General features: G+C 39.0%; 1 protein-coding gene across 8 annotated transcripts in view; it reads right to left on the reverse strand.

Annotated features, from left to right (window-relative positions):
- NTRK2 (neurotrophic receptor tyrosine kinase 2) overlaps positions 1-22,943 on the reverse strand; it is a 195,924-nt gene that overhangs the window by 118,810 nt on the left and 54,171 nt on the right. For all 8 annotated transcript variants that reach the window (XM_038125699.1, XM_038125706.1, XM_038125700.1 and 5 more), the window contains exons 10-11: positions 20,617-20,717; positions 19,252-19,351 (exon numbers count right to left, since the gene is read on the reverse strand). In XM_038125699.1, the coding sequence (XP_037981627.1) occupies positions 19,252-19,351; positions 20,617-20,717 (201 nt within the window). The remainder of the gene's footprint in view (positions 1-19,251; positions 19,352-20,616; positions 20,718-22,943) is intronic.

Consider the following 22,943-nt stretch of genomic DNA (forward strand, 5'->3'; position numbering starts at 1 on the left):
ACCACAGTAACACTGCAGCTTCTTTACTTAACAGTTACAGAAATAATGTCATGAGATAATACATCAACCATTATCTTACACCAAGTATATAGAGGATTAAAAATTCTATACTGGAATAATTGCATTCAGAAGGAGATTATCCCTCTAGCCCTGAACTCTGAAGTACAACACTTCTGCTCACACCATGGAAATACACATTTTTGTATGATAGCAAAAAAAAATCAAAAAAAGATTAAAAGATCAGAGGTAAGAAACAGTGAGCTGTACAGTGACACAGACAGTCATTAAGTAAGAGGGAAAGAGATGAGTACAACATGCGAAGGGTAACACACAAACCTACTCTACAGCAAAGCCAGATATAGATGTGCCTTCAGTGCTAGCACAAAACTCCTGTATGATGACACAGAAAGTTCAGAAAGAGCTTTACAACAGGAATTACATGGTGCTACAGAAAGAGAAGAATCATTCACAATGTGTCTGTTCAGCTTACATTTGCACTCTAGCACAATCCATAAGATTCAAGCAATGAATGATGAGGTGTTAAAATGTCATGAACTGGCAATATCGAAATGCCATATCCAAGCGTCTATTGCACTTATGAATTAATTCTTTCTGATAAAAATAGAAAAAGAATATTCCAAATTAAAAGACTGTTACTAAATAGCTCATTCCCATTACTTTTCAAATTAAAAACCTTCCCACTTTGTTTACATGGCTGTGTTTAGCCCCATGGCTGTTTTTATACAAAATCAAGGAGGAATAAAAGGCAGTAGAACATACGTCCATAAAAATTTTGTAATCTTGGCTATAACTCTTACAGCCACCTAACTACAGGTCAGAGAGGACCTGTAATGGTTTGCAAATAATGACCTCCATACAACCCTATGTATAAAGTCATTTACAGACCAAGGGCAAAATTTTCCCCTTCTATGCATGTTACAAATCTGCTATCTGTGGAGTCTATTATAGTGCTGATTCTGCACTGACAGGTAGCTCCTATTTGCATCAGTGGTGTTTGTAGAGCTGAAAAAGCAATAAGACAGGCTAGGACAAAGAGATTTGTCTCACTGCTGGCTGAACCCTACAGCACCCAACACCATGCCAGAACAAACCACCCTTCTAATTTTGCACAGCTGATCCACAGCTCTAATCAGCTGCTTCTGCATGAACAATGATTTGCGCATGGTGGGTGGGAGAAGCCTCATTTTTTTTGCTTTCATTATTTTAATTGTACATATTGTACACACTGAAATTCACTGTATTCATTGAAATAGAGAAAAGTCTGGCTGCTGATTGCATTTGTTACTGTATTCTTGGATATGTTCACATCCAATCTTGTGGCTGAATGCCATTGCACAGAGCTTTGCTATCTCAGCTTCATACCTTTTGATCCCATAGTAGCTGTGGCAAAACAAACACATTTCTTGGCCCTGCATCTTTAGTGACATGATCTGGCCTTGGTGCATCCCAAGTTCAAGGTTAAATATTTTAATTTTTCTTTCCTTTTTTTGTCAGGTTTTCTTAAAAAGGTGTGTTGGAATTCAAGACTATGAGATTCAGTGAGGGGCACCATGAAAAACATGTGACTGCAGGACGCTATTAATAACTAAGCAGCAGGACATCACTTACAACCGAAACACAGATGTCTTCCTCTGGTCCCATGATATTATTTTGAAACACAGATAGCTTCTGGTATCAAATTTCACACTAACAAACCAGCCTCACAACCATACAGTTCCACTGACTGCAAGAGCTTCATTACAGTTTGGCAGCCTTTAGAGACAAGAAAAAAACTAGCTTTCCAGGCTTTCACTCTGCTGTTACTGAGCTCAGAGCAGCTCCCGGGCCCAGTCATGATGACTGGACAAAGTCTGGCAGTGTTTGTAAAATACTTGTAAAATATGCATTTCCAATACCATCCGTATCGTAATACGACACGAAAAGATGACACGGACACTGCTGCTCTCCAGGTGAACAAAAAAGAGGGACCTTTATTTTCTGACTCCAACATTTATAATTTTCCAAAAGTGACAGTGGATTGGAGGGTGACAGTGCCACCTCTCCAATGACACTGGACAGACTAAGAGTCTATCAATTCTCTCCTCCTCCATGAAAGAATGCAAAACATAAGTTGTTTACAGAACTGTGTGTGAGAAAGTTTGTTACAAGAATGCAAATATCAGAAGGTTTAGCAAGGTCTTAGAAAATCAGGGTAACACATCCGCACTTAGAAAAAGCTCTTACATTGCTATGTGCAATACATCATCAGGCCTCTCTCTCATGTCATCAGAGATCATACTCTCCACAGCCCTCAGTCTTCTCCCCTCAGGGTTTTCATTTGCTTTCATTCCTTTCTTCATTAACTTTATCACTGATTTTTATTTTTTTTTTAATTTTTGGTTTCTCTTCATGACATCAGGGATCATTTCAAAGCCTCATTGGGACTTTCCTCAGATAGACAAGAAATCACACTATGCCTGTTTTTGTCATGCTTCCAACAGAACTGAAGTGAATCCCACCTTCTACATCACAACCAAATATGGCATCTTCAATCCCAGCAACTCCTACACAGCTCTGGGCTCCTATCTTAGTCCCTTCACAGTCTTCTCTTTGTATTCAAAATACAATCAATCCTTCCAGTACAAAATTGGAAAAGGGTGTAACTTTTACCTTCTTTGGCTTGTTTTCTCTTAGTTACACAGCACCCTTTTCCTCTTTCCTCATCACAACTTCAGAAATTCCCTACCTGCACACCTTTTCTAGTCTTCTCACTTGGACCTGAAGTCCTCCTCTTCTGTATTTCATTGACTCTATTTTCACTTCTCCCTCACTCTCTTCATCACTTCTCAGGTAATGTATAAGATGAAGCTTGGGCTTTTTTGGTTTTTATTCTGGAAAAAAAGTAATCCCATCTATCTCTGAAGCTTTTAACTGTGTTTTTCATTGTGCTCAATGACTGATTTGCAGGAGGTTCACTGCTCTTATTCTTGGACTATAATTCCTCTGACTAGAGTCACCTTTGTGTGTACCCAAAATCTTACTCAGCCCATAAGAGTTGACCCATGACTCTTACTCTTGACCCATAACAGTTATTTCCTGCTACTTTAACATATCATTCAGCTTCTATGCTTAGAGTTTTGCCTAATTTACAGTTCAGAACTATTTGTTCAATCAAAACTGTCACACACTACACTTGCTTACTATACAATTATTTAATTCCTTCAGCCTGTCTCAGAAAGGAGAAAATGTAATTTTCTTCATGAAGTAGTAGTCTAGATGACACTAGTATGTGGAATCTCCAACCACATGTACTGCTATGTAAGACAGATGAAACTCTACACAAAGAACTAGAAAACATTATATTGCAGAAAAGGAAACTGGAATCTGCTCTGCTTGCAATAATCATGCAAAATCAAGTGAAGTTCATTTTCCATGTTTTTCCATCCTTGATCTATCATCTTTTAGACCTTTTCTGCATTATTAGCAACCCCTTTTAGTGAAATTAAACAAGATAAATGTGCCAGAACAGCAATCATATTCCAAAAAATGTGCATGATAAGCAGTGAAGCTGTGCAGTATTTTAAAAATTTATATATTTGGTTTTTAAGACTAAACTACGACTATACTCGACAAATTAAAACCATGAAGTTCTGCTAAAAGAAGCAGCAAATTATTCTGAGTTACATTTAGGAAGATATTTATTTACCTGTAGCTGACAGGCTATACACCAAAATAAGAATGCACTAGCATATGTGACCACAAATATGAATGTACATGGACACTTCAGTCTGTGCAAAAAGGATTAATCAGTTCAGTCTACAACCTGTATTGTGTCTACTACTAGGCTCACATAGTTTTCTTACTGGCACCAGCAAAATAGCTTTTGCTGCACCTTTTGTGCTTTACACACACACCAGCCAATGGAGTCAGCTGCATCTGAAGTGCAGCTAAGGTCACACTCTGATATTTCAGTTCCTTAAACTCCCTCTTCCATAAGATTTTTGTAGCTAAGACAGAGAAGAATTTCTTGTCCAGAGCAAGCTCAGAAGAGACCTTATTACCTGGGGTTCTTTGCTGCTACCTTAAGTCCTGCCATATTTGGAAGCAGTAATACCACAAACCACTCATATTTCATTCCCAATTTAAAAAGCTACTTAAGAATCACTCAAAGACGTCCATTCATCCAGAATTCAGTGTTACAGTGCCAAGGTTAATTGAGGAGCTAAAGGCCAAGATTAAGTTCCACCTGTTCTCTGGGAGGATTTAGTTTCCAATGTTACTTTCCCAGATGCACATGGAAGCTGACACAGTCAACCACAGGACCTCTGCCTGCAGCTCTTCTCTTCCCAAAGAAAAGCTGACCTCCATCTTAAATAAGCCTGATTCCCATCTGACAGAGCAATTAAAGGGGCCATAGTGTAAATAAAAATTCTGGCTCACTGACCTTTTTTTGTAATTTATGAAGGATGTTGCAAGCACATCAACATATTTAGATACCAATGATGCATTCTATGCAGCCTAGTTCCTCATCGCCTTCAAAAATACCCACACTTAGCAAGGCTACTACTTCAGTTTTAAACATCAAGATATCTCTTTGAGTAGGTAACAGACACTGAATTCTGAAACTGCCACTGTAGCTGAGGTTTTTGGTTTGGTTTTTTTTAATTTTCCTGCTCATATTGAAGCAAACAAAATTGTGACCAAGTTGTTGAACTGTAAGAACACATCTCAATTAAAGCATTTCCACAATATGGCTCACAATCCTGATTGCATTTTCAGGATTAGAATGGAGGAGAAAGATTATCAGGAGTCACCCACAATGGAATGTAGTTGGAAAAAGACAGGATACCTAACTAGCTAACTTTGAAGTACCTAATTAAAATTTAAGTAATCTTGAAACTAGGAGAGCTGAAAGAGGCACTAGAAAACCCTCAGAAGCTCTATGCCTTGTTCTTAAAAAACAAGTAATAAATGACAGGAATTAATTTGGTGTGCAGAGTATGGGAGCTCAATGGCAAGGATCACTGCTCCAAGGCCAGCTGGTGTACATGAACATCCTTTTACTACCAGTGGTGGTCAGTGAGAACAGTGCCTGGCTTTACACTTCATCCAGTCAAAGAATCTGCTTGTAGAAGCACAGATTTTACTTAGTAAAAACATTGTCCTGACTGCTGGGAGCAAATTAAAGTTTGTGAAAAATACCATGGCCTCAATAACTAATCACTTAAATGCTGGGTGACTGTGATTAATACTGAATGCCTACTGCAGCATGAAAACTGTTCAGAGAACATGGATGGGTAACAGCCAACTGCATGAAGACTGCAAACACATGGAATCCCACTTTCTTTAGCACCAGGAAGGTACACACTGTCAGCTCAGATCTGCCACAGGCAACACCAGCAGGCTGGCAGAAAAAGACAGTCTCATTCTTCTCCCAGGATTATCATCTTCTCACTATTTGAATCTGACACCCTTGGGCCTGTTCTACACAACGGGACAGACATTTCCAGACCCTGCAGGAACACGCAGACTCTGACCTGAGGAACTGTCTGAACATACCAGAAGGAAAAGCAAATTATACAAATTTCTCTATGTCCTCATGACACTGTGGGTCAACAGTCTGAAAGCAAAAACATGCCACAGCTTCTTAGTTGGTTTGCTATCATCCTGCTCTTGTATTTGTCACAAGACCTGTAAAGTATGCCATGCCCAAGACTCAGGTATAGCCTGCTTTGCCAAGGAGTGAAAGCAAGATTATTTCCTCTGATTCCTCTGCCTTCATGACATGTTATCTGCTGAACTGCACTGTAAATCAGCCATAAGACATTCCAAACTATTCTATTGCTTTTGTAAAATAAAGCCATGTGTACTTATTTCATATTTTTCTTTACCAAAACAGCATGCTGCTTAATAAACAGAAAGGAAAGTTTCCCTCCCTTGCCAGCCTTCCTCTGTGCAGCTCAGAACACAGGAACAGCCATGTTGGTCCAACCAAATGAAACATTGTCCTGGTTTGTAAGATATGTGTGTATGCTATTTGCCATCTGTCAGTTCCCTTCTGTTAATTGGGCAGTTTATCTTTTCCACAAACCAATCCTCCCTCTGGGGAGATATCTTCTGTTAATGGGCCATTGAGTCTCACTGAGTGACTGATAAAATTACACCATCCCATTGTGAGATGCTCCGCCCAGAGGGAGGAGCCAAGCATTCCTACCTGGATATAATCTGAGATTTGGAACAACTGAGACAGCCTTTTCCCACTGGATTCCCAGAGGAGAAGCTGTCTTCTCCACTGGATTCCCAGAGGAAGACCAGGCCCATCTACACCACCACTGGACCTTCAGAGGAAGACTGGCTCTACAGGCTCACTGCTTCAACAGAACCCCATCTGTCATTGCAGGAGGACTGCAGCCACCGTTGAATCAGATTGTTACCAACACCCTGACCAACAGGGTGTCAGGCTGTATTCTGACTCTGTCAGTCTCTGGAATCTTTTCTGTTTTTCTTGTACTATTGAATTTGTATTTTTTTTAATTCTCCTAGTAAAGAACTGTTATTCCTATTCCCATATCTTTGCCCGAGAGCCCCTAATTTCAAAATTATAATAATTTGGAGGGAGGGGGTTTACATTTTTTATATTTCATGGAAGGCTCCTGCCTTCCTTAACAGACACCTGTCTTTTCAAACCAAGACAAACATCTATCGCCCTGCCTCTGACATGAGCCAAAAGCATCTGCCTGAGGGATTGTGTTAGCACAGAACAAGCGCATACCAGAATACCTTTGCCACACCACATCACAAAGATTGCATGTGTCAGAGGTGATACCTTTGTGCTTAATAGCTGTATCGCTGAAACTCACAGCTGCTGGGCAGGAACAGGCCCAGTGCCATCCACCTGACTCACAACCTGCACTTTTAAGGCACCTGGGCTTTACTAAGCCACTGGCAGGTTGCATGATTTCTTGTGATGGCAGCAGAATAGTAATGTTTGCCTGAAGTACGCTGGGAGAGGTCACTGCAAAAGCAGATGCAATGCACAAGCTCCAGGCACCATGAAAAGCTGCTACAACACCTGCCTAGCTGGCAAGCCAGCATTCAAAAGCACAGAAACAGGGGAGGCTCTACTATTCTCCAAAATGACTGAGAGCAGAGAGAGCTTACAGGCCTCCAAGACGGCCATGGGCAGAAATATTTTTCTTGTGGTAGCCACAAAGACACAATTTGACCTTTTAATTCTAAGGTTTTAATTTCACCTTCAAACTACTAGAGAGAGATTCAACAAATGCACAACTGCATCACAGCCAGCTGAAGACAGAAAACAGGGACAGCTCATAGAGCATATCCCCCCCCATGCCACAGGAGAAGAGATAACAGTGGAGCTTCAGAAGCTGTGTGACAGAACACTTCAAAGGCCCTCTCCAATAAAAGCAAGGGATGTCAACAGGTTCTGGTTCAAGCTCTTGTGCAAAAGGGGATGTTATTACAAGTTACATTTCTGTTGCTGCCTGTTGCTACAAGTCACAGATGTAACTTTCTGAAAGGGCACAAACCTGTCTTGGAAGACCTTTGGTACCAAAAATTTGAGCTGTGGCCACCAGGTCCTATGCCTGAGAGCTCCCACATGAAATAAAGGGTTCTGGTAACTCAATTTACTGCTTTTTAAGGAATGTTTTTCTCCCAGTTTGAATTACTCACATCTACTGACCAGAACTAAAGTTAAAATTTTTCCTACTTTAAAGGCCATACATGGCATGTCTCCATGTTGGGGCTGGCCCTGTCAACATGGAGGCAAATCTGTGATAACACTCCTCACAAGGGTTATAAATGGACTTCTTCCAGCTGCAGATGCTTCCACATATGTTCTGCAGAAAAGCTGTGGCAGCACAGAAATTGTTCCACAACTGTACCCTGTCCTCTTCTTATTTATGAAAATGATGCCTTTAAAATCCAAAATAGCTATGAGGGAAAAGGCCTAAGTTCTCAGACACACCAGCTCTGTAGTACCATCAATGCTCAGAGCAGGCAAGAGGCAAAGGGGCTAATAGAGGGAGGAGGACCACAGTCATGACTGGCTGGCCAAAGTACCAAGAAGTGAAGCTTCATGATGAAGAAATTCATAGAACAGTTTGGTCTGCAAGGAACCTTAAATATCACCTGGTTTCAACCTGTTTGCCATGGGCAACCTTACACTGTCCCACACTGCTCAAAGCCTCATCCAACCTGGCCTTAAACACTTCCAGGGATGAAGCATGCACAGCTTCTCTGGGCAATGTGTTCCAGTGCCTCACCACTCTCAAAGTAAAAAATTTCTTCCTAATATCTAAACTAAACCTACACTCTTTCGGTTAGTTCACGTATTTTGTCATCTGCCAGGAAAAGGTGAAGGACCTTTTATAAATACTCCTTGTATGTTTACATTACCCCACCTTGTGCTCCAGAGTATTCAGCCATGCCAGACAGTTGAAAGAACAGTGCATTAGCTTTGACACCATGAATAAAACTGACATAGCATAAATAATAGTTACTAGATAGTTTGCCTATTTCACTTCAATATAAAGGATCCTGTTACATTACTCCCTCTCTGACCTCTTTTTTAAGAAGCTTCAAAAAATCAAACAGAGCAAATTAGAAAGATTTTCAATCCTGCCCTATTTTTTTTAATTTCAAAGACAGACTCCTTTTCCTAAATCTGGTTTCTCATTTCCACACTAGAAATGCCATCAAGTCTTCCTGGTTTCTGCTATTGGCAAAGCAAACAGCACTAAATGGGACAAAACATGGCAGAATACAAACCAGAAAGAATTATAGACTCTTCTTTAACAAGGCAGTTCTGATTTTTATGCAGAATACAAAAGAGGTATCAAGACAAAATGGACTTTGAGGGCAGCACAAAAAGTTCTTTCATTAGGATGACTATTCCTATGTCACTCATGATCCATATATGGAAGAAAAAAGTCATTAGATATAACACACTATTCTGATCCTTAGACTGGAGTATCATCCAACCTGAGGACTGAATGTAAAGCCAACATTTAAAGTATAAAAATGTGAAAGGCTGGAACACTGGCCACTGTGAGGCAGAGAGGCATACTCATATTGCACCAGTGAGGAAGCATTGGGAGGTACAGTATCTCCAGAAAAACAGCAACTGAGAAGAGCTGTGAATCACTTGGAAAAGATGCATTTGGCCACCCACAAAGAGAACACTTTGGGGATTTCACTGTCTGCAGTGAATTAATAGCTATTGTACAATGCTGATCCCAGGTTATAGACATTCTGGAAGATGCTGAACATGCATCAGGGGGTGTGTGTGAAAATGAGATATAAAAAGGACCTATTCATTCCAATGATAAAATCTTACTTGAATTTTTCTCATAACTGAAGTAAAACCTAAAGTGTTTCTTTTACTACATACTCAAGAAGCTTGACTACCTTTTGTCTTGATTTTTCTTAATTCTTCTAAATTTTTCTACTTCTTCATTTCTTCCTAAGATGCAACAGCACTGCTGCAGTAATGGCTTTACAGATTTCCTGTTTGTCTGAAAGAAGAAACACCATAAACATCACCAGTTCACCCTGCTTTATGCTGAGTGTAAGACTAGACACTTGCAGAGTGCCCGTCAGCCTCAGCTGAACTGACTCTGTGGAAAGTCAGTTCAAGCTGGCCTAGCCTTCAGGAGAAGCCTCTGTTGCCAGTCACTTCCACATCAGCCTTTTTCCTGGAGATCATACAGTGGGCCTCATTTCTACCAAGAATACTTTCTATTTATCTACCATTCATGTTCCAAGCTACAGTGTTTAAGAACTGATTGGTTTTTAGCATTACATCTTCTAGTATTGCACCTTGACACTATCTCAAAGGGAGATCAAAACCAAGCACATATGTACTTTATAGTGAATGGTGCTTAAACCATTGGAGAACTGAGACAACTCAAAAATTATGAAAGAAAGAAAGAGAAAGAAAGAGAGAAAGAGAGAGAAAAAGAGAGAGAAAGAAAGAGAGAAAGAGAGAAAGAGAGAGAAAGAAAGAAAGAAAGGAAGGAAGGAAGTGTCGGAAGGAAGTGTCGGAAGGAAGTGTCGGAAGGAAGTGTCGGAAGGAAGGAAGGAAGTGTCGGAAGGAAGTGTCGGAAGGAAGGAAGTGTCGGAAGGAAGGAAGGAAGGAAGTGTCGGAAGGAAGGAAGTGTCGGAAGGAAGTGTCGGAAGGAAGTGTCGGAAGGAAGTGTCGGAAGGAAGGAAGGAAGTGTCGGAAGGAAGGAAGGAAGTGTCGGAAGGAAGGAAGTGTCGGAAGGAAGGAAGTGTCGGAAGGAAGGAAGGAAGGAAGGAAGGAAGGAAGGAAGGAAGGAAGGAAGGAAGGAAGGAAGGAAGGAAGGAAGGAAGGAAGGAAGGAAGGAAGGAAGGAAGGAAGGAAGTGTCGGAAGGAAGGAAGGAAGGAAGTGTCGGAAGGAAGGAAGTGTCGGAAGGAAGTGTCGGAAGGAAGGAAGTGTCGGAAGGAAGGAAGTGTCGGAAGGAAGGAAGTGTCGGAAGGAAGGAAGTGTCGGAAGGAAGGAAGGAAGGAAGTGTCAGAAGGAAGGAAGTGTCGGAAGGAAGGAAGGAAGTGTCGGAAGGAAGGAAGGAAGTGTCGGAAGGAAGGAAATGTCGGAAGGAAGTGTCGGAAGGAAGTGTCGGAAGGAAGGAAGGAAGTGTCGGAAGGAAGTGTCGGAAGGAAGGAAGTGTCGGAAGGAAGTGTCGGAAGGAAGGAAGGAAGTGTCGGAAGGAAGGAAGGAAGGAAGGAAGGAAGGAAGGAAGGAAGGAAGGAAGGAAGGAAGGAAGGAAGGAAGGAAGGAAGGAAGGAAGGAAGGGTCGGAAGGAAGGAAGGAAGGAAGGAAGTGTCGGAAGGAAGGAAGGAAGTGTCGGAAGGAAGGAAGGAAGGAAGTGTCGGAAGGAAGTGTCGGAAGGAAGTGTCGGAAGGAAGTGTCGGAAGGAAGGAAGTGTCGGAAGGAAGGAAGTGTCGGAAGGAAGGAAGGAAGTGTCGGAAGGAAGTGTCGGAAGGAAGGAAGGAAGTGTCGGAAGGAAGGAAGTGTCGGAAGGAAGGAAGGAAGTGTCGGAAGGAAGGAAGTGTCGGAAGGAAGGAAGGAAGTGTCGGAAGGAAGGAAGGAAGTGTCGGAAGGAAGTGTCGGAAGGAAGTGTCGGAAGGAAGGAAGGAAGGAAGGAAGGAAGGAAGGAAGGAAGGAAGGAAGGAAGAAAGAAAGAAAGAAAGAAAGAAAGAAAGAAAGAAAGAAAGAAAGAAAGAAAGAAAGAAAGAAAGAAAGAAAGAAAGAAAGAAAGAAAGAAAGAAAGAAAGAAAGAAAGAAAGAAAGGAAAGAAAGGAAAGAAAGAAAGAAAGAAAGAAAGAAAGAAAGAAAGAAAGAAAGAAAGAAAGAAAGAAAGAAAGAAAGAAAGAAAGAAAGAAAGAAAGAAAGAAAGAAAGAGAAAGAAAGAAAAAGAAAAATATCGGCCAGCTTTGCTGTTCTTTAGTAATTTTCCTTCTTTCTGATTCACTGATTTCTATTTCATCTGATGAAACTCTGATTCCTTCAGTCTGATCACAGGTAAACTTACCATTATTATGATCTACTCTCTCTCCATTCCTCTCATCCTCCTTTCCTCCTATATCCTAACTCATTTCTTTCTAAAATTTTCCATGAGCTAAACTACAATTTGCCCTCACAAAATAACACATTCCCAAAATAGCATGACCTGCATATGGGCAAAAAGTTCATATACAAGCAGGTGAGAATTCACCCTTTGTACATAAAAAAACCCAAAGGAGAAACTATAAAATAAAGACCTGTGAAGCAAATGTGGCTGTAGACTGAACATGGGGTTGGGACTCTGCAGATTAAACTTCTAGGATTGTCTTATTCTTCCACTACCTTGAACTAGGAGCTCTGCTATTTCTGTGTGGCTCAGTCCGTATCAAGGCAGAGCCTTAGAGAGCATCAGTTTCAGCTCTCCTCAATTCTACTGTGTCCATGTTTTCTCTTCAATCTCTTTGAATTTCAGCATCTCTACTCAGTGTCTCCCCAGTTCTCATTTCACTTCATGCACACCACATACACACATATTCCTTCATCCCATCACCTGCTTGTATACTTTAGGGGGAGGGGGAATGAGATACAACAGGTACTTGTTTACATTTGTTTTCCTTATTTTTCACTTGTAATGGCCATGAGATCTCAGATAATTTCCCTTTGTTCATAATATCAGTGTTAATAATACCACCATAGTAGTCTGAATCATGTAAAGCTCTAAGCAAGCTAGTAACTCCTTTTCTCCCTGAATCATTACAGCTGAGTTTACATTTTGCAATCAAAGAGTCAAATGCACCACTGCATCATTAAAAATCGCCCAGTTCAGATCTCAGCTGTCTTCATAGATCTTGGCTTAAACATGAGGCATCATCTACTTGCTTGTTCCTATTACAGAAAGAGCTACATTAATCTATGGTATCTTGCACTTTAGGATTGGACTCAGAAAACCTAATAGCAGACCAAAACAGATACCTGAGACCTAGAGATCAAATTTTATATGAATAAGAACAATGGAACTCTAAAAATGTCTAACAGTATGCTCTGATAGGGTGACACAGACCCAAACCAATGCAATAAACAGTGCTCTTTTTTTTTTTTTCTGAAACACAAGAGAATGGTAACTTAAATATTTTAAGATCTTCATAAATCCTTATATGAAATCACCTTTATGGATCAGTTAATACAAACTCTTATTCTTTTACACACTTATAGCAATTTGCTCATTCAAAGTAAGGTACTTAGAAGCATTAACAACTCTACCTTCCAAATGTTCATGCGGTAAAGCAATATTACAGCCCCCATTAACAAGTGATGCACTAAGACAGACAATTTATATGATTGGTCCACAACTACACAACTGGGACTGGAATGTCAGTGTCAAACAATAAAAAAAGCTCCTTGTGTGTGGTTCAGATGAGCAATATCATCATTGCCTTTACATTGTCTACTCACTAAAAATAACACATATTTGAGCACATTCATTTTTCTCTACATCTGATCTTACAGTACTGACTCACATGAATTGATCCCTCTTTTATATTCTGCTCATTGACTAAGTAATGGAATGTTCTAAAGATATTAAAGGATCGACACCCACAGAATTGGCATTTGGGTAGGTACAACACAGCATAAAATCACTTCTATAGGTAAAAGTGGAAACTCAAAAAGCTCAGTATTTTGGTGACTTGCTGAAAGTCAAGCAGAAGATGTGATCCCATCTACAAACTTGATCTTTTTAATGATTTTTCTGAAAAGGCAAAATTGTAGCCATTACTGCTACAAGCTTAGTGCATATCAATTTGAATATTAGGTCATACTTGTCAAACTGCAGATCCTTGCTGAATATTCTTTTGTAATTGTTTTAGAATTAAAAGTCAAAGAAGTATTTATATTTTAACTGAATTTCACTTTTCTCCTATTCTATAAGCAATAACCCAATTGCTTAAGCAAGACATGTGATGCATGAGTTAATAATAAACATAAAGACTCTCCCTTTTCCCAGATCAAACTACTCAGAGTAGTTCAAACTACTACATACTTCAAACTACTCAGAGTCATCTAAACATTCCAAAATCCTAATTCTTCAATCACTACTGTGAATGAAACAGAGGGTTTTAAGTCCCTTGCAATCAGGCCCTCTCCAACAACAAGGTGAAGTCATGGAAAACGTATTAAAGTAGAAAAACCAATGACCATTTGCTATACGCTTACAGACAAGTAAGACACAAAAGATTTCCTGACAACCCTTAAGACACACATTCCAACACAGCCAAAGGAATATACAAAATTCTCAGACAGAATGATAAGGCATTCTACTTTCACCTGGATTGTATTAAGTAACGTAAATATGTTTGTTTGGGTAAATGAGAGTTAAAGTCAGTAATTATGTTATGTCATTGTGTCAGAAGGACAATTCTGCTTTGTAAGGAGACTCTTACTATGCTTTTGTACAGCGTTTCTTACCCAAACTGAAATATGGTAAGACAACTGAGAAATATGCTGCAACTGAAGTGAGTTCCAAGCTGCCTGTCCCTGTACTGTCTTTTGGACCAAAGCTCAAAAAGTTACAAGAGATTAGGAGCAAATAAAGTGAACCGTGATACACTGAGAAGAAGAAGTATTCCAGAACTATCAATGTGCTTCTGTTGGAATAACCAATGCTTTTATTTAAAATGTTTTCAAGGATGTTCATGGCCTAACACATATATTACACAAATTGCTTGAGAGAAGGAGCTATCAAGAAGCAGGAGAAAATACCCTGTTTGGATGTTGGCAGGCAAAATCCATGGATGTGTTTCTAATTTTTAATCAGCTTGATGAAAGAGAGCAGCACTCTCATTGACAGTCCAAATTTACACTCAAAAAAGTTGACAAGCAGCTAGCAAGAACTTTAGGGAAAGGTAGTACTTTGGGGTGTTTGTCCTAAAAGAGACAAACGGTTTTCTCTCACAGATCAATGACACAATCTCATTACGTGATCACAGAAAGGTAAATTTCTGTACCCTGATTGGCACAGACTTGCAAGGCTTTGAATAGGGGGAAGAATTCATAGTCAGGATATAGGTTTAGATATAGGAGGTAGTTCAGAGAGTGCTTGAGGAAGGAGAAGCACCTTTCAAAGCATGACATGCAAGCCCACAAACACAAGAAGATAGCTGGCATTGCCTAAATACAATGTGAATTTCAGACTCTTTTTTCCCTTACCTTTGCACGCAGCTCAAGGCACTGACAGAAACTTCATATGGACATATGAAAAAAATCCCTCTCACCCTACATGGAACAAGTACACACATGTTTCCCTCTACTTCTATCAGTTTCTGTCTGTTAACTTAGAAGACACTGGTTAGGGTGACAGTGGCTTCTCTTTCCTTTCTGACTTTGGTAAAACCTACACAAACTCCATTTACCTCTATCAGTAAAGCTGCCATGACAATATTCTTTTCCATGACTATCCACCTCCAGATTCCTGGGAAGCAGGGAGTACTAGGGATTGTCTTATCACTGGAATAGGAACAGTTGATATAATCAAAAATGTTTTCATACTTTTAACTGAATAATGCTATTTTGAAGTTTATTGATGAATTTATCTTCCATCAGTTTTCTTCACACTTCCCTTCATGCTTAGTGGCATGATTAACCTCTGCAAACTGTGTTTTGGGCTGGTTATGCTGTAAACCATTTGGTTACTTCCATCATTATTCAACATGCAAAGTAGAATAAAACAGGATTAGAATTATTCTTCCACAAATCCTCTCAAGGAGTTCACAAATGCTCCTTTGTCCTCTCTACTCCAGTTCCCTTCTTAGTTTTCAGTTTCATAAGCTGGTTAGATGGAGTCAGAAATAAACACAAAATGGTAAGAGCTGTCTTGGCAGCCTCCAGTGAATTCCCACCATAAGCATTTTCACATCCCACAGAAGCAAGCAAGAAAGCAAGCCAAAATGTTTCGTAAGAGCAACCCACAAGTCTTAACAAACACATTTAGGAAATTAAATGAAGCTTTCACCATTTATGCTACAGCATCTTGCAAGGGTCTAAAAACCTCACCTCCAGATCCAAGCAATAAAAATCAGCTTTTCATACAAAGTTGTTGTCTCTAGCTCCTGTATAAGAAGGTGTTTAAAATGTACACAAGCAGCAAAATAGAGAATTATATTTCACCAATTATTCTGATGAATTTTGCTATGCTATTTTGTCTGAAGTCTAGCACAACATGAGAGCTTTTTGTACTAAATCTATTTTAAGACTCCTCTAGCACAGACCACAGATCTGTTCTGTACTAATACTGTTCCCAAAGTCAATCATTAGAAACTGCTATCTCCTCTAGCTGAAAGATAGAATAAAAAGAATTAAGGCAAGAATTAAAACAACAGCTTCATACAGTACAATCCAACTTCAATCATAATACAAAACATCCTAAACAAAATGTTTCCAAGTGCTTCTAAAAGCACTTCTAAAAGCACTCCATGACTACAGTTTGGAAAGGTAAGTGAGTAAAATGAACATGCCTCAAGTTATTCTCTTACCTTAAATATACCAAATGAATAGAGAAATGTAAGAAAATAGGGATAATTTATTTTTATACAACTCCTCAACAGACTTTGATGACATATTGATTAGTACAGCCAAAGAACTGGAAGTTCGCAGAGGACCTGATGCTCTCTAACACAGACTGGAAGCTGTTCTGCTCCATATAGTACTGGAAAGAAGACCTCAAGGAGAGCTCTGTGGCAGCCTCAGCACATGCAGTGCTTCCAGGTATGGGCAGCTCTGACACAGCCAACAGCTCAGACACACCTGCCTGATCCACATCTCTTTCTGGGGACTCGGTAACTTCAGTCCCTCACTCCAGACATGCTCAAGCTCTGTAAGTACAGAAGAATTCAGCAAAGACACAAGTCTAAGAAGCAGGCAGACGATGCCCGTGTAAAAGATGGGATAAACTGACATTTAAAAGTAGGAGGCATAAAACAATGTCTACAGAAGCTGCAGATGCCTGCTCTGAACCCAAATGAGATGAAAATGTCATCCCTTACATAAAGATATTTCCGACAGGACACACAGTTATGTTGGCCTATACACTTTTTTTTTCTGATTTTCAATGGAAAATTTTTCCAAATACATGGTTACATGAAAAATAGCATTAGTGACAGTTTGACTGCTGCAATTACTGAATGGTTATTTTGTTTTTTCCAAATTGCTTGCTGGAGAAGGATGTGTAGACATTTAATGACAGGGTATCTGAGTGACCATGTTGTGTTCTCAGAACATAACAGAAAAAAGAAGCATAGCCTTTTGTGCATTTCTGCCTGATGTAATTCAGGAAGTTACCTCTTATGAATACAAAAATCATCATTAATTTTGAAGAGGATTTTACAATCTTGCTTTATAAATATCTTCCATGGAAAACCAGATATTTAGCTCCTTCCCATTTCCCTACTGAGATTGTTTATTAAACTACCACTATAGCACACTCTTTGCACACAAAGTTTGGATTAATTTTGCTGTGACTGAATTAAATTGCAAATGCCTCCAAATTCTCAGGTACCTGACTTGCCCTTTTATTCACAAATTCCAAGATACACATTTAAATGTGTTGATCAATAATGACTGAAAAAAAATCTTCTCATCATGCTCACCTTATTTTCCTCATGGTCTAATACACAAGTTTTATTTTCATATTTCAATTCTTGACATAGACTTAACACTGCAGGCTTTTCAGAGCAGGCAATATTTTCTATTAGCCTGGGTACTACATATGTATTTATATCTAAACTCAAGTCTTAAAATATTGTTTTAATATAAACTCAGTAATAATGATGATGATGAAGGGAGAGAGGGTTTCTGGGACTTTGGTCTATAGATAGATCCAGACGGTGAATCTGAGGTGTGAATGCATGCTTTGGAGAAGTTTGAGGTCCACTTAAGGGACAGATGACAGTCACTACTTTCTCATGAAAGACTCAAGAGTTATTTGTAACTCACAGTGACATTTCACCATTAAAAATAAAATAAGTTATATGTATGAGGCCTTTTTGCAATTTCATATAGTCATTTCCATGAAATCATATTCTTATTAAAATATTACCTACATGGACAATTTTGCAACAAAGAATTGCTCTGGTCAAACTTACCGATTAGGCAAGAACACTATTTTTGTGAGAAGAGCTGTATCTGAAGATACTGAAAAACAAGTAGCTTCCTGGTAGGTAACTTAACACTCCAACACAAAATAGAACTTTATGCATTCTCTCTCAAGGTAGGGTTTATATCCTAGTTTCTTTAATAATGTTGTGTTGAAATATTTAACGCATATTTTGAAAAACCTAACAAATATTCAGCTTTAGAGAGCTAGCATCAAACAAATCTTACTGTTTCTCTCACTGTTTCTCTCAGCTTCCACCTACTTCAGCTCTCTAAATGCAATTCAGAAAGCCTCGAACACAAAATTTAGGCTGAACTGTTCAGTCACAGACTAGCCTTCTGCCAAAACTCTGCAGCTCAATCCTGCTGACTTCATGTTGCTATTCAGGATATTTTACAATGATTGTTCTTTTCTAATGCTACCCCAAACAGAGAGACATACTGGAAGCAGGTAAGAGACAAGATTACCATCCTAGCAGTTGATCTGCACCGACTACGTTTCTGTTCTGCTCAAATCCCATTTGTTCCAGGAAAGCTACTCTGAACAGAATACAGGAACATAAAATACAGAGTAGATATCTCTGAAAGGAGCACTTACCAAGAGCATGTAAGCATTACCAAGATATACATCCAAGTGGTACTGTGTCATAAGCACAATTTAGAAGAAGGACATGAGATTAACAGGAGTCTACCAAAAGATTACTTACCATGTTCTCCACAGACCCTCATCTATATATCTTAAGAAAAAAACGCTCATCTCCTTTAGCACACGGCAAAGCATCTTCTAGGTCTCTCAGCAAGAGAGCAAGTTGGTTTTTTTTGATTTCTTTTTTAAATTTTCTCTCTTTTTCTTTTTAAATACAAATTCACCCACATCATCAGACACAGACTGATGATACTAGTAAAAGAATATAGTAACGGAGTTGTTGCAGGTTACACATACCTCCATTGTGTTACACATACCTCCATCTGGCTGTAAAATAATAAATGAATAAATGAAGGGCTGAGATTTCCCCCTTCCACAGGGACATGGATACTTGCGGCTCTCTCCAGATGCTGCTCCCCAAGAAGCACATGAAAATGCATCTCTCAGAAAGCACCACTATGACAGGATCCACTGCAAATGCACCTTCTGCTCTGGTTATTGCTTCCCCACCACCTTAATGGAACAGTGTAGTACTGTCTAAACTGCCTCTTACATACAGCATAGATTCTCATCAATCAAACTTGAGTTTAAACTTGAGAATAAATTTTATTTCTTATCTTCTTCCTACCTACACTGACTTAAGAAATATTTTACTCCAGGAATTGTCTCAGGGGGTTTTGCTGCAGCAGGCAAAGAAATGGTATTTGTCCTAAGAAGAAAACAGAAGTGTTTGATCCAAAATCTTACATTGTCTGCATCTACCTCTTCCCTCACTTACCTGATGAATAACCAAAATATTAAATGTGGTGGCATTTAATGTAGCTACTTTGACTGTTCCTGGTTGAGCAGACTACAGTCTCAGCTCATACAACCCACAACAATTTTGGAAGGTGTAAAACCAACCCTGCTTACCTTTCATCCCAAACTTAGAATGTCTTCCAAACTTCAGAATAATGAGGGTTATTACTAAGCCCGTGCACACCAGTGCTGCAATTCCCACCACAACGTACACCTAAAAAAAGAGAGGACACAAACAGACCTGTTTGGTTTGGTTTTGTGTCTTCAAAGACATCCAGCATACATTCATATTAATCCAGTTATGAAAAGAGATTAATTTCAACTGGGAAACATTTGCATTGAGATCAAAGAGTACAGATAACAGACACTTGTTGAGGTTTCTTCTAGTCTGCAGAGAACACAGATTCAGACACTTAACGAGAAATTTTTTAACATCCTACACATTCAAGGCAGATGGGAGGGAGCACACATCACCCTTTTCCCTTCCAGCAGAGAGGTATGTTACAAGAAAACAAGTAAGAGCAGCACATAGGAAAAAAGAATTTACTGTGAGGATGTTTGAATACTTGTATAAATTACCTGGAGTGGCTGTGAAGTCTCCATCACTGGTAATACTAAAACCAGAGAGGACACAGCCATAAAGAACCATATTGGCCCTGCTTTAATCAGAGGAGCTTGGACCAGAGGACTTCCACAGGTCCCAACTTTACCACCTTGGCAGTTCAATGACTCGGCTATCAGATGAGATAAGACTGTCTTGGATCCTCCCAATCTTTAGCACATTGTCCCAATCACAGTCTGCTCTCTGGCTCATGAATGCACACTCTCCTCTGCTTGCTGCTTTACAGAGTCACTGATGGAGGGAGGCTGCAATGTCAACCAGGCTGGTAACCCACTATCAGTTTGCAACATTTCAGTTCAGGACAGCATGAGAGGCAAGGCAGCAAATTAAGAAGCCTACCAGTAAAGCTACTTGTACTAAAATCTATCACAAGCCATTTATCAAAAACTTACATGAAATCATGCCTTAAAACAACATATTTTGAAAATTCATTGCAGCATATCACCTCTCTAACACAGAGGTGACTCCAGGATGTAAATTCAAGCAACAATCTTCAAATAATCTTTGGAGGTCTTTGTTTTGTAAATGAAAATTTGCTGTCCTTGACTAAAAATTAGATGCAAATTCTTAGGCTAAAAAAATGAAAGTTTCGTTTTTCAGAAAAGCAAGGCACAAAAGAGCAGTTTTACTTGAACTGAAAAGCAATTCACTCATTTTAAAAAATGGGGGAAGGACTAGAGTGGGGAGCACTGATTTTATTTTTCATCCTTTTTTTTTTCCTGAGTTTTTATCACAACACAGTAATAGCTATAGTTTTCTTATAGGCCAGAGTCTTATTATAGTGTCTGCAATTTTGTAAGTTGTATAGCCAAAAAGTCCACAAATATCACAGATCAGGAAACAATGCATATACTTACAGTGATGCTATCTTCATTCTCTTTGTTGGAAACATCCGTTGAAGTGATTTGATTACTGTTATTTGTGGCATCTCCAAGATCATTAGGTGTGGTTTCATACTCTTAAGAAAGGAAAAAGTGTTGCTTTTATAACTTCATAACTTTGATGGGGAAATGGTTTTCTATATGATTTCTGCTCTGTAAGATGGTAAAGCCACCATCAGCTTTAGGAGTTTAAGCTCTTTGGACACAACTCATAATTGCTAAAGAAGCCAAAATGTTTTGGGAGGAATCACTGTAGCATGTATTTGAACAAATGTGCTGAGACTGACAAACATGAAAAAAAAGCAATCTGCATCATAATGTGTATCCCTACTGGAAACATAGAGTTAAATGAGAACTCCATCCATAGAGCTATTTTTATGTTCTTCTGACTTCCCATTAAAAATGAAAGACTGCCCTCTACACTGAACTTCACCAGCCTTGTGTTCAGTCAAATATAGGACAGTCTTAGAAAATAGCTTGAGCATTTTTGTTTTGCTGAAAAGAACTTGGCAGTTCCAGCTATCTTACCAATATAAAATGTGAAATAGCTGTTTTCATTTGTTCAATAAATAATTTTTTAAAAGCATATTATACGCACAGAGGTTACGGTTTAACATTGCTATCATACTGATAAACCTTTAAAAATTAAAGTGCCCATAATGGTATGAAGAAATTTGATTGATTTATCAAAATAATTACACTGACATTGTTGCAGGGACAAAACCAGAAGTATACCAATCAAAGACTTATCATGGCTCAATTATTTATAAGAACTTCAAAATAAAACAGAGATATTCAAAATGAAACACAGAGTCCATGATCTCCTGAAAAAATTATTCAAATGAGAGAAAAATAATTAAATGTTATATATATGAAGTTAAGGATAAACATGCATTAAAATAAATTTTTAAAATGCATTTATTTAATTATTACATCTGGTAACACACATAACACTTTAATTTCATGACTGTAATGTATGCAGATGAAAGAAACAAAGGGCAATAACTACACCTATTATAAAATACACCTCCAGCATCGTAATTTAAATTTGCAATTAAATATGTATTTCTTTACATGTTTTGATTAAAATCAGTGTAATAAGTCTGCAGATGAAATCTTAAATGTCAATTTGAAAAAGTTCTTGCTAACTATAGCAGCACAAGCATTTCTGAGCATGAAGCTCCAGCTGAGCAAGAACAGGGAGGGCTTGCACCTAAGCACTATTCTCCTTTAGTTCCCAAGGCCAATTTGGAGAGCTCAGCTGGCAGTGTTAGTAAGAACTTGCTCTGGGCTTTTGATCTTCAGGCATGCAAGGACACATTTGCTTTCTGCAAAGCACTTGCAGGCTGCAGATTTTTTTTTTTTTTTTTGGTACAGGAAGCTGTCAGCTACCTCTGGCACCAGCGCTACAGTCAGCACAGTCAGGATGTCTAAACAACTCACACAGTCTATTTTGGCTCTAAACAATGCATGCCAAAGGACAGGACTCCTTCAAGACAAAATACGTATTAAATACACAGAGCTTTCAACAGAAAAAAAAAATATTTCCTGATCTTTTACCATTTGAATTCTCCAACTTTGCTCTGCATCTGTGTGTGTGTGTAGATTAGCATGTAGCAAGGTTAGAGCACCAGGAACAGGAGAATGAACAGCATTCCTTGCTCATCCAGGTAGCACAATAGCTGCCTGAATGGCTCACCTGCACAAGCAGCCTGGACTTTCAGACAAGGTTCTGTGCTGACCATTGTCACTGTGAGTACATCCTTTGCTAGAGAAGAGGAGGAGAGTTCTAATTCATTATCTTCAGGCAAAGCCTGCTTTATAACAAGTACTTCAGCTTAAAAACTTTGGGCTTCCTTTACAGTCAGCTGGGAAAATTTTCACAAAGATGGTTTCAGCCAACCATCTATTTATTATTGTTTTATAAGATTCACATATAAAACAAATATTTAGAGCCTTGCTACTCTGACTTTGTAAAACAAACTTTGGAGAAGGAAATTTTTTGCTCCAAATTTCACTTGTAAATAACAGCTGATGCTATTTGTAGTTCTGTTTATGCTCAAGCCTGCTCTAAACTACTGGAAATCATACCCTAATGAGAACAACAGGTCTGGTCTGTGAATCCTCTGGGTGCCCTTCCATATTAAAATGGGCAAGAACTAAGGTAGGCTACATTGGTATAGTGGTGGTATGCTGACATTGCTTGCTGTCTAACTGTGAATCATTTGCATTTGAGGTATTGCCAGATCTTCAAAGCCTCTTGAAATGGGTGAATCCGGCAAGGAAAATACACGCAACAGCTA

Source organism: Motacilla alba, chromosome Z, assembly GCF_015832195.1.
Source record: "Motacilla alba alba isolate MOTALB_02 chromosome Z, Motacilla_alba_V1.0_pri, whole genome shotgun sequence".
NCBI classification, from domain to species: domain Eukaryota; kingdom Metazoa; phylum Chordata; class Aves; order Passeriformes; family Motacillidae; genus Motacilla; species Motacilla alba.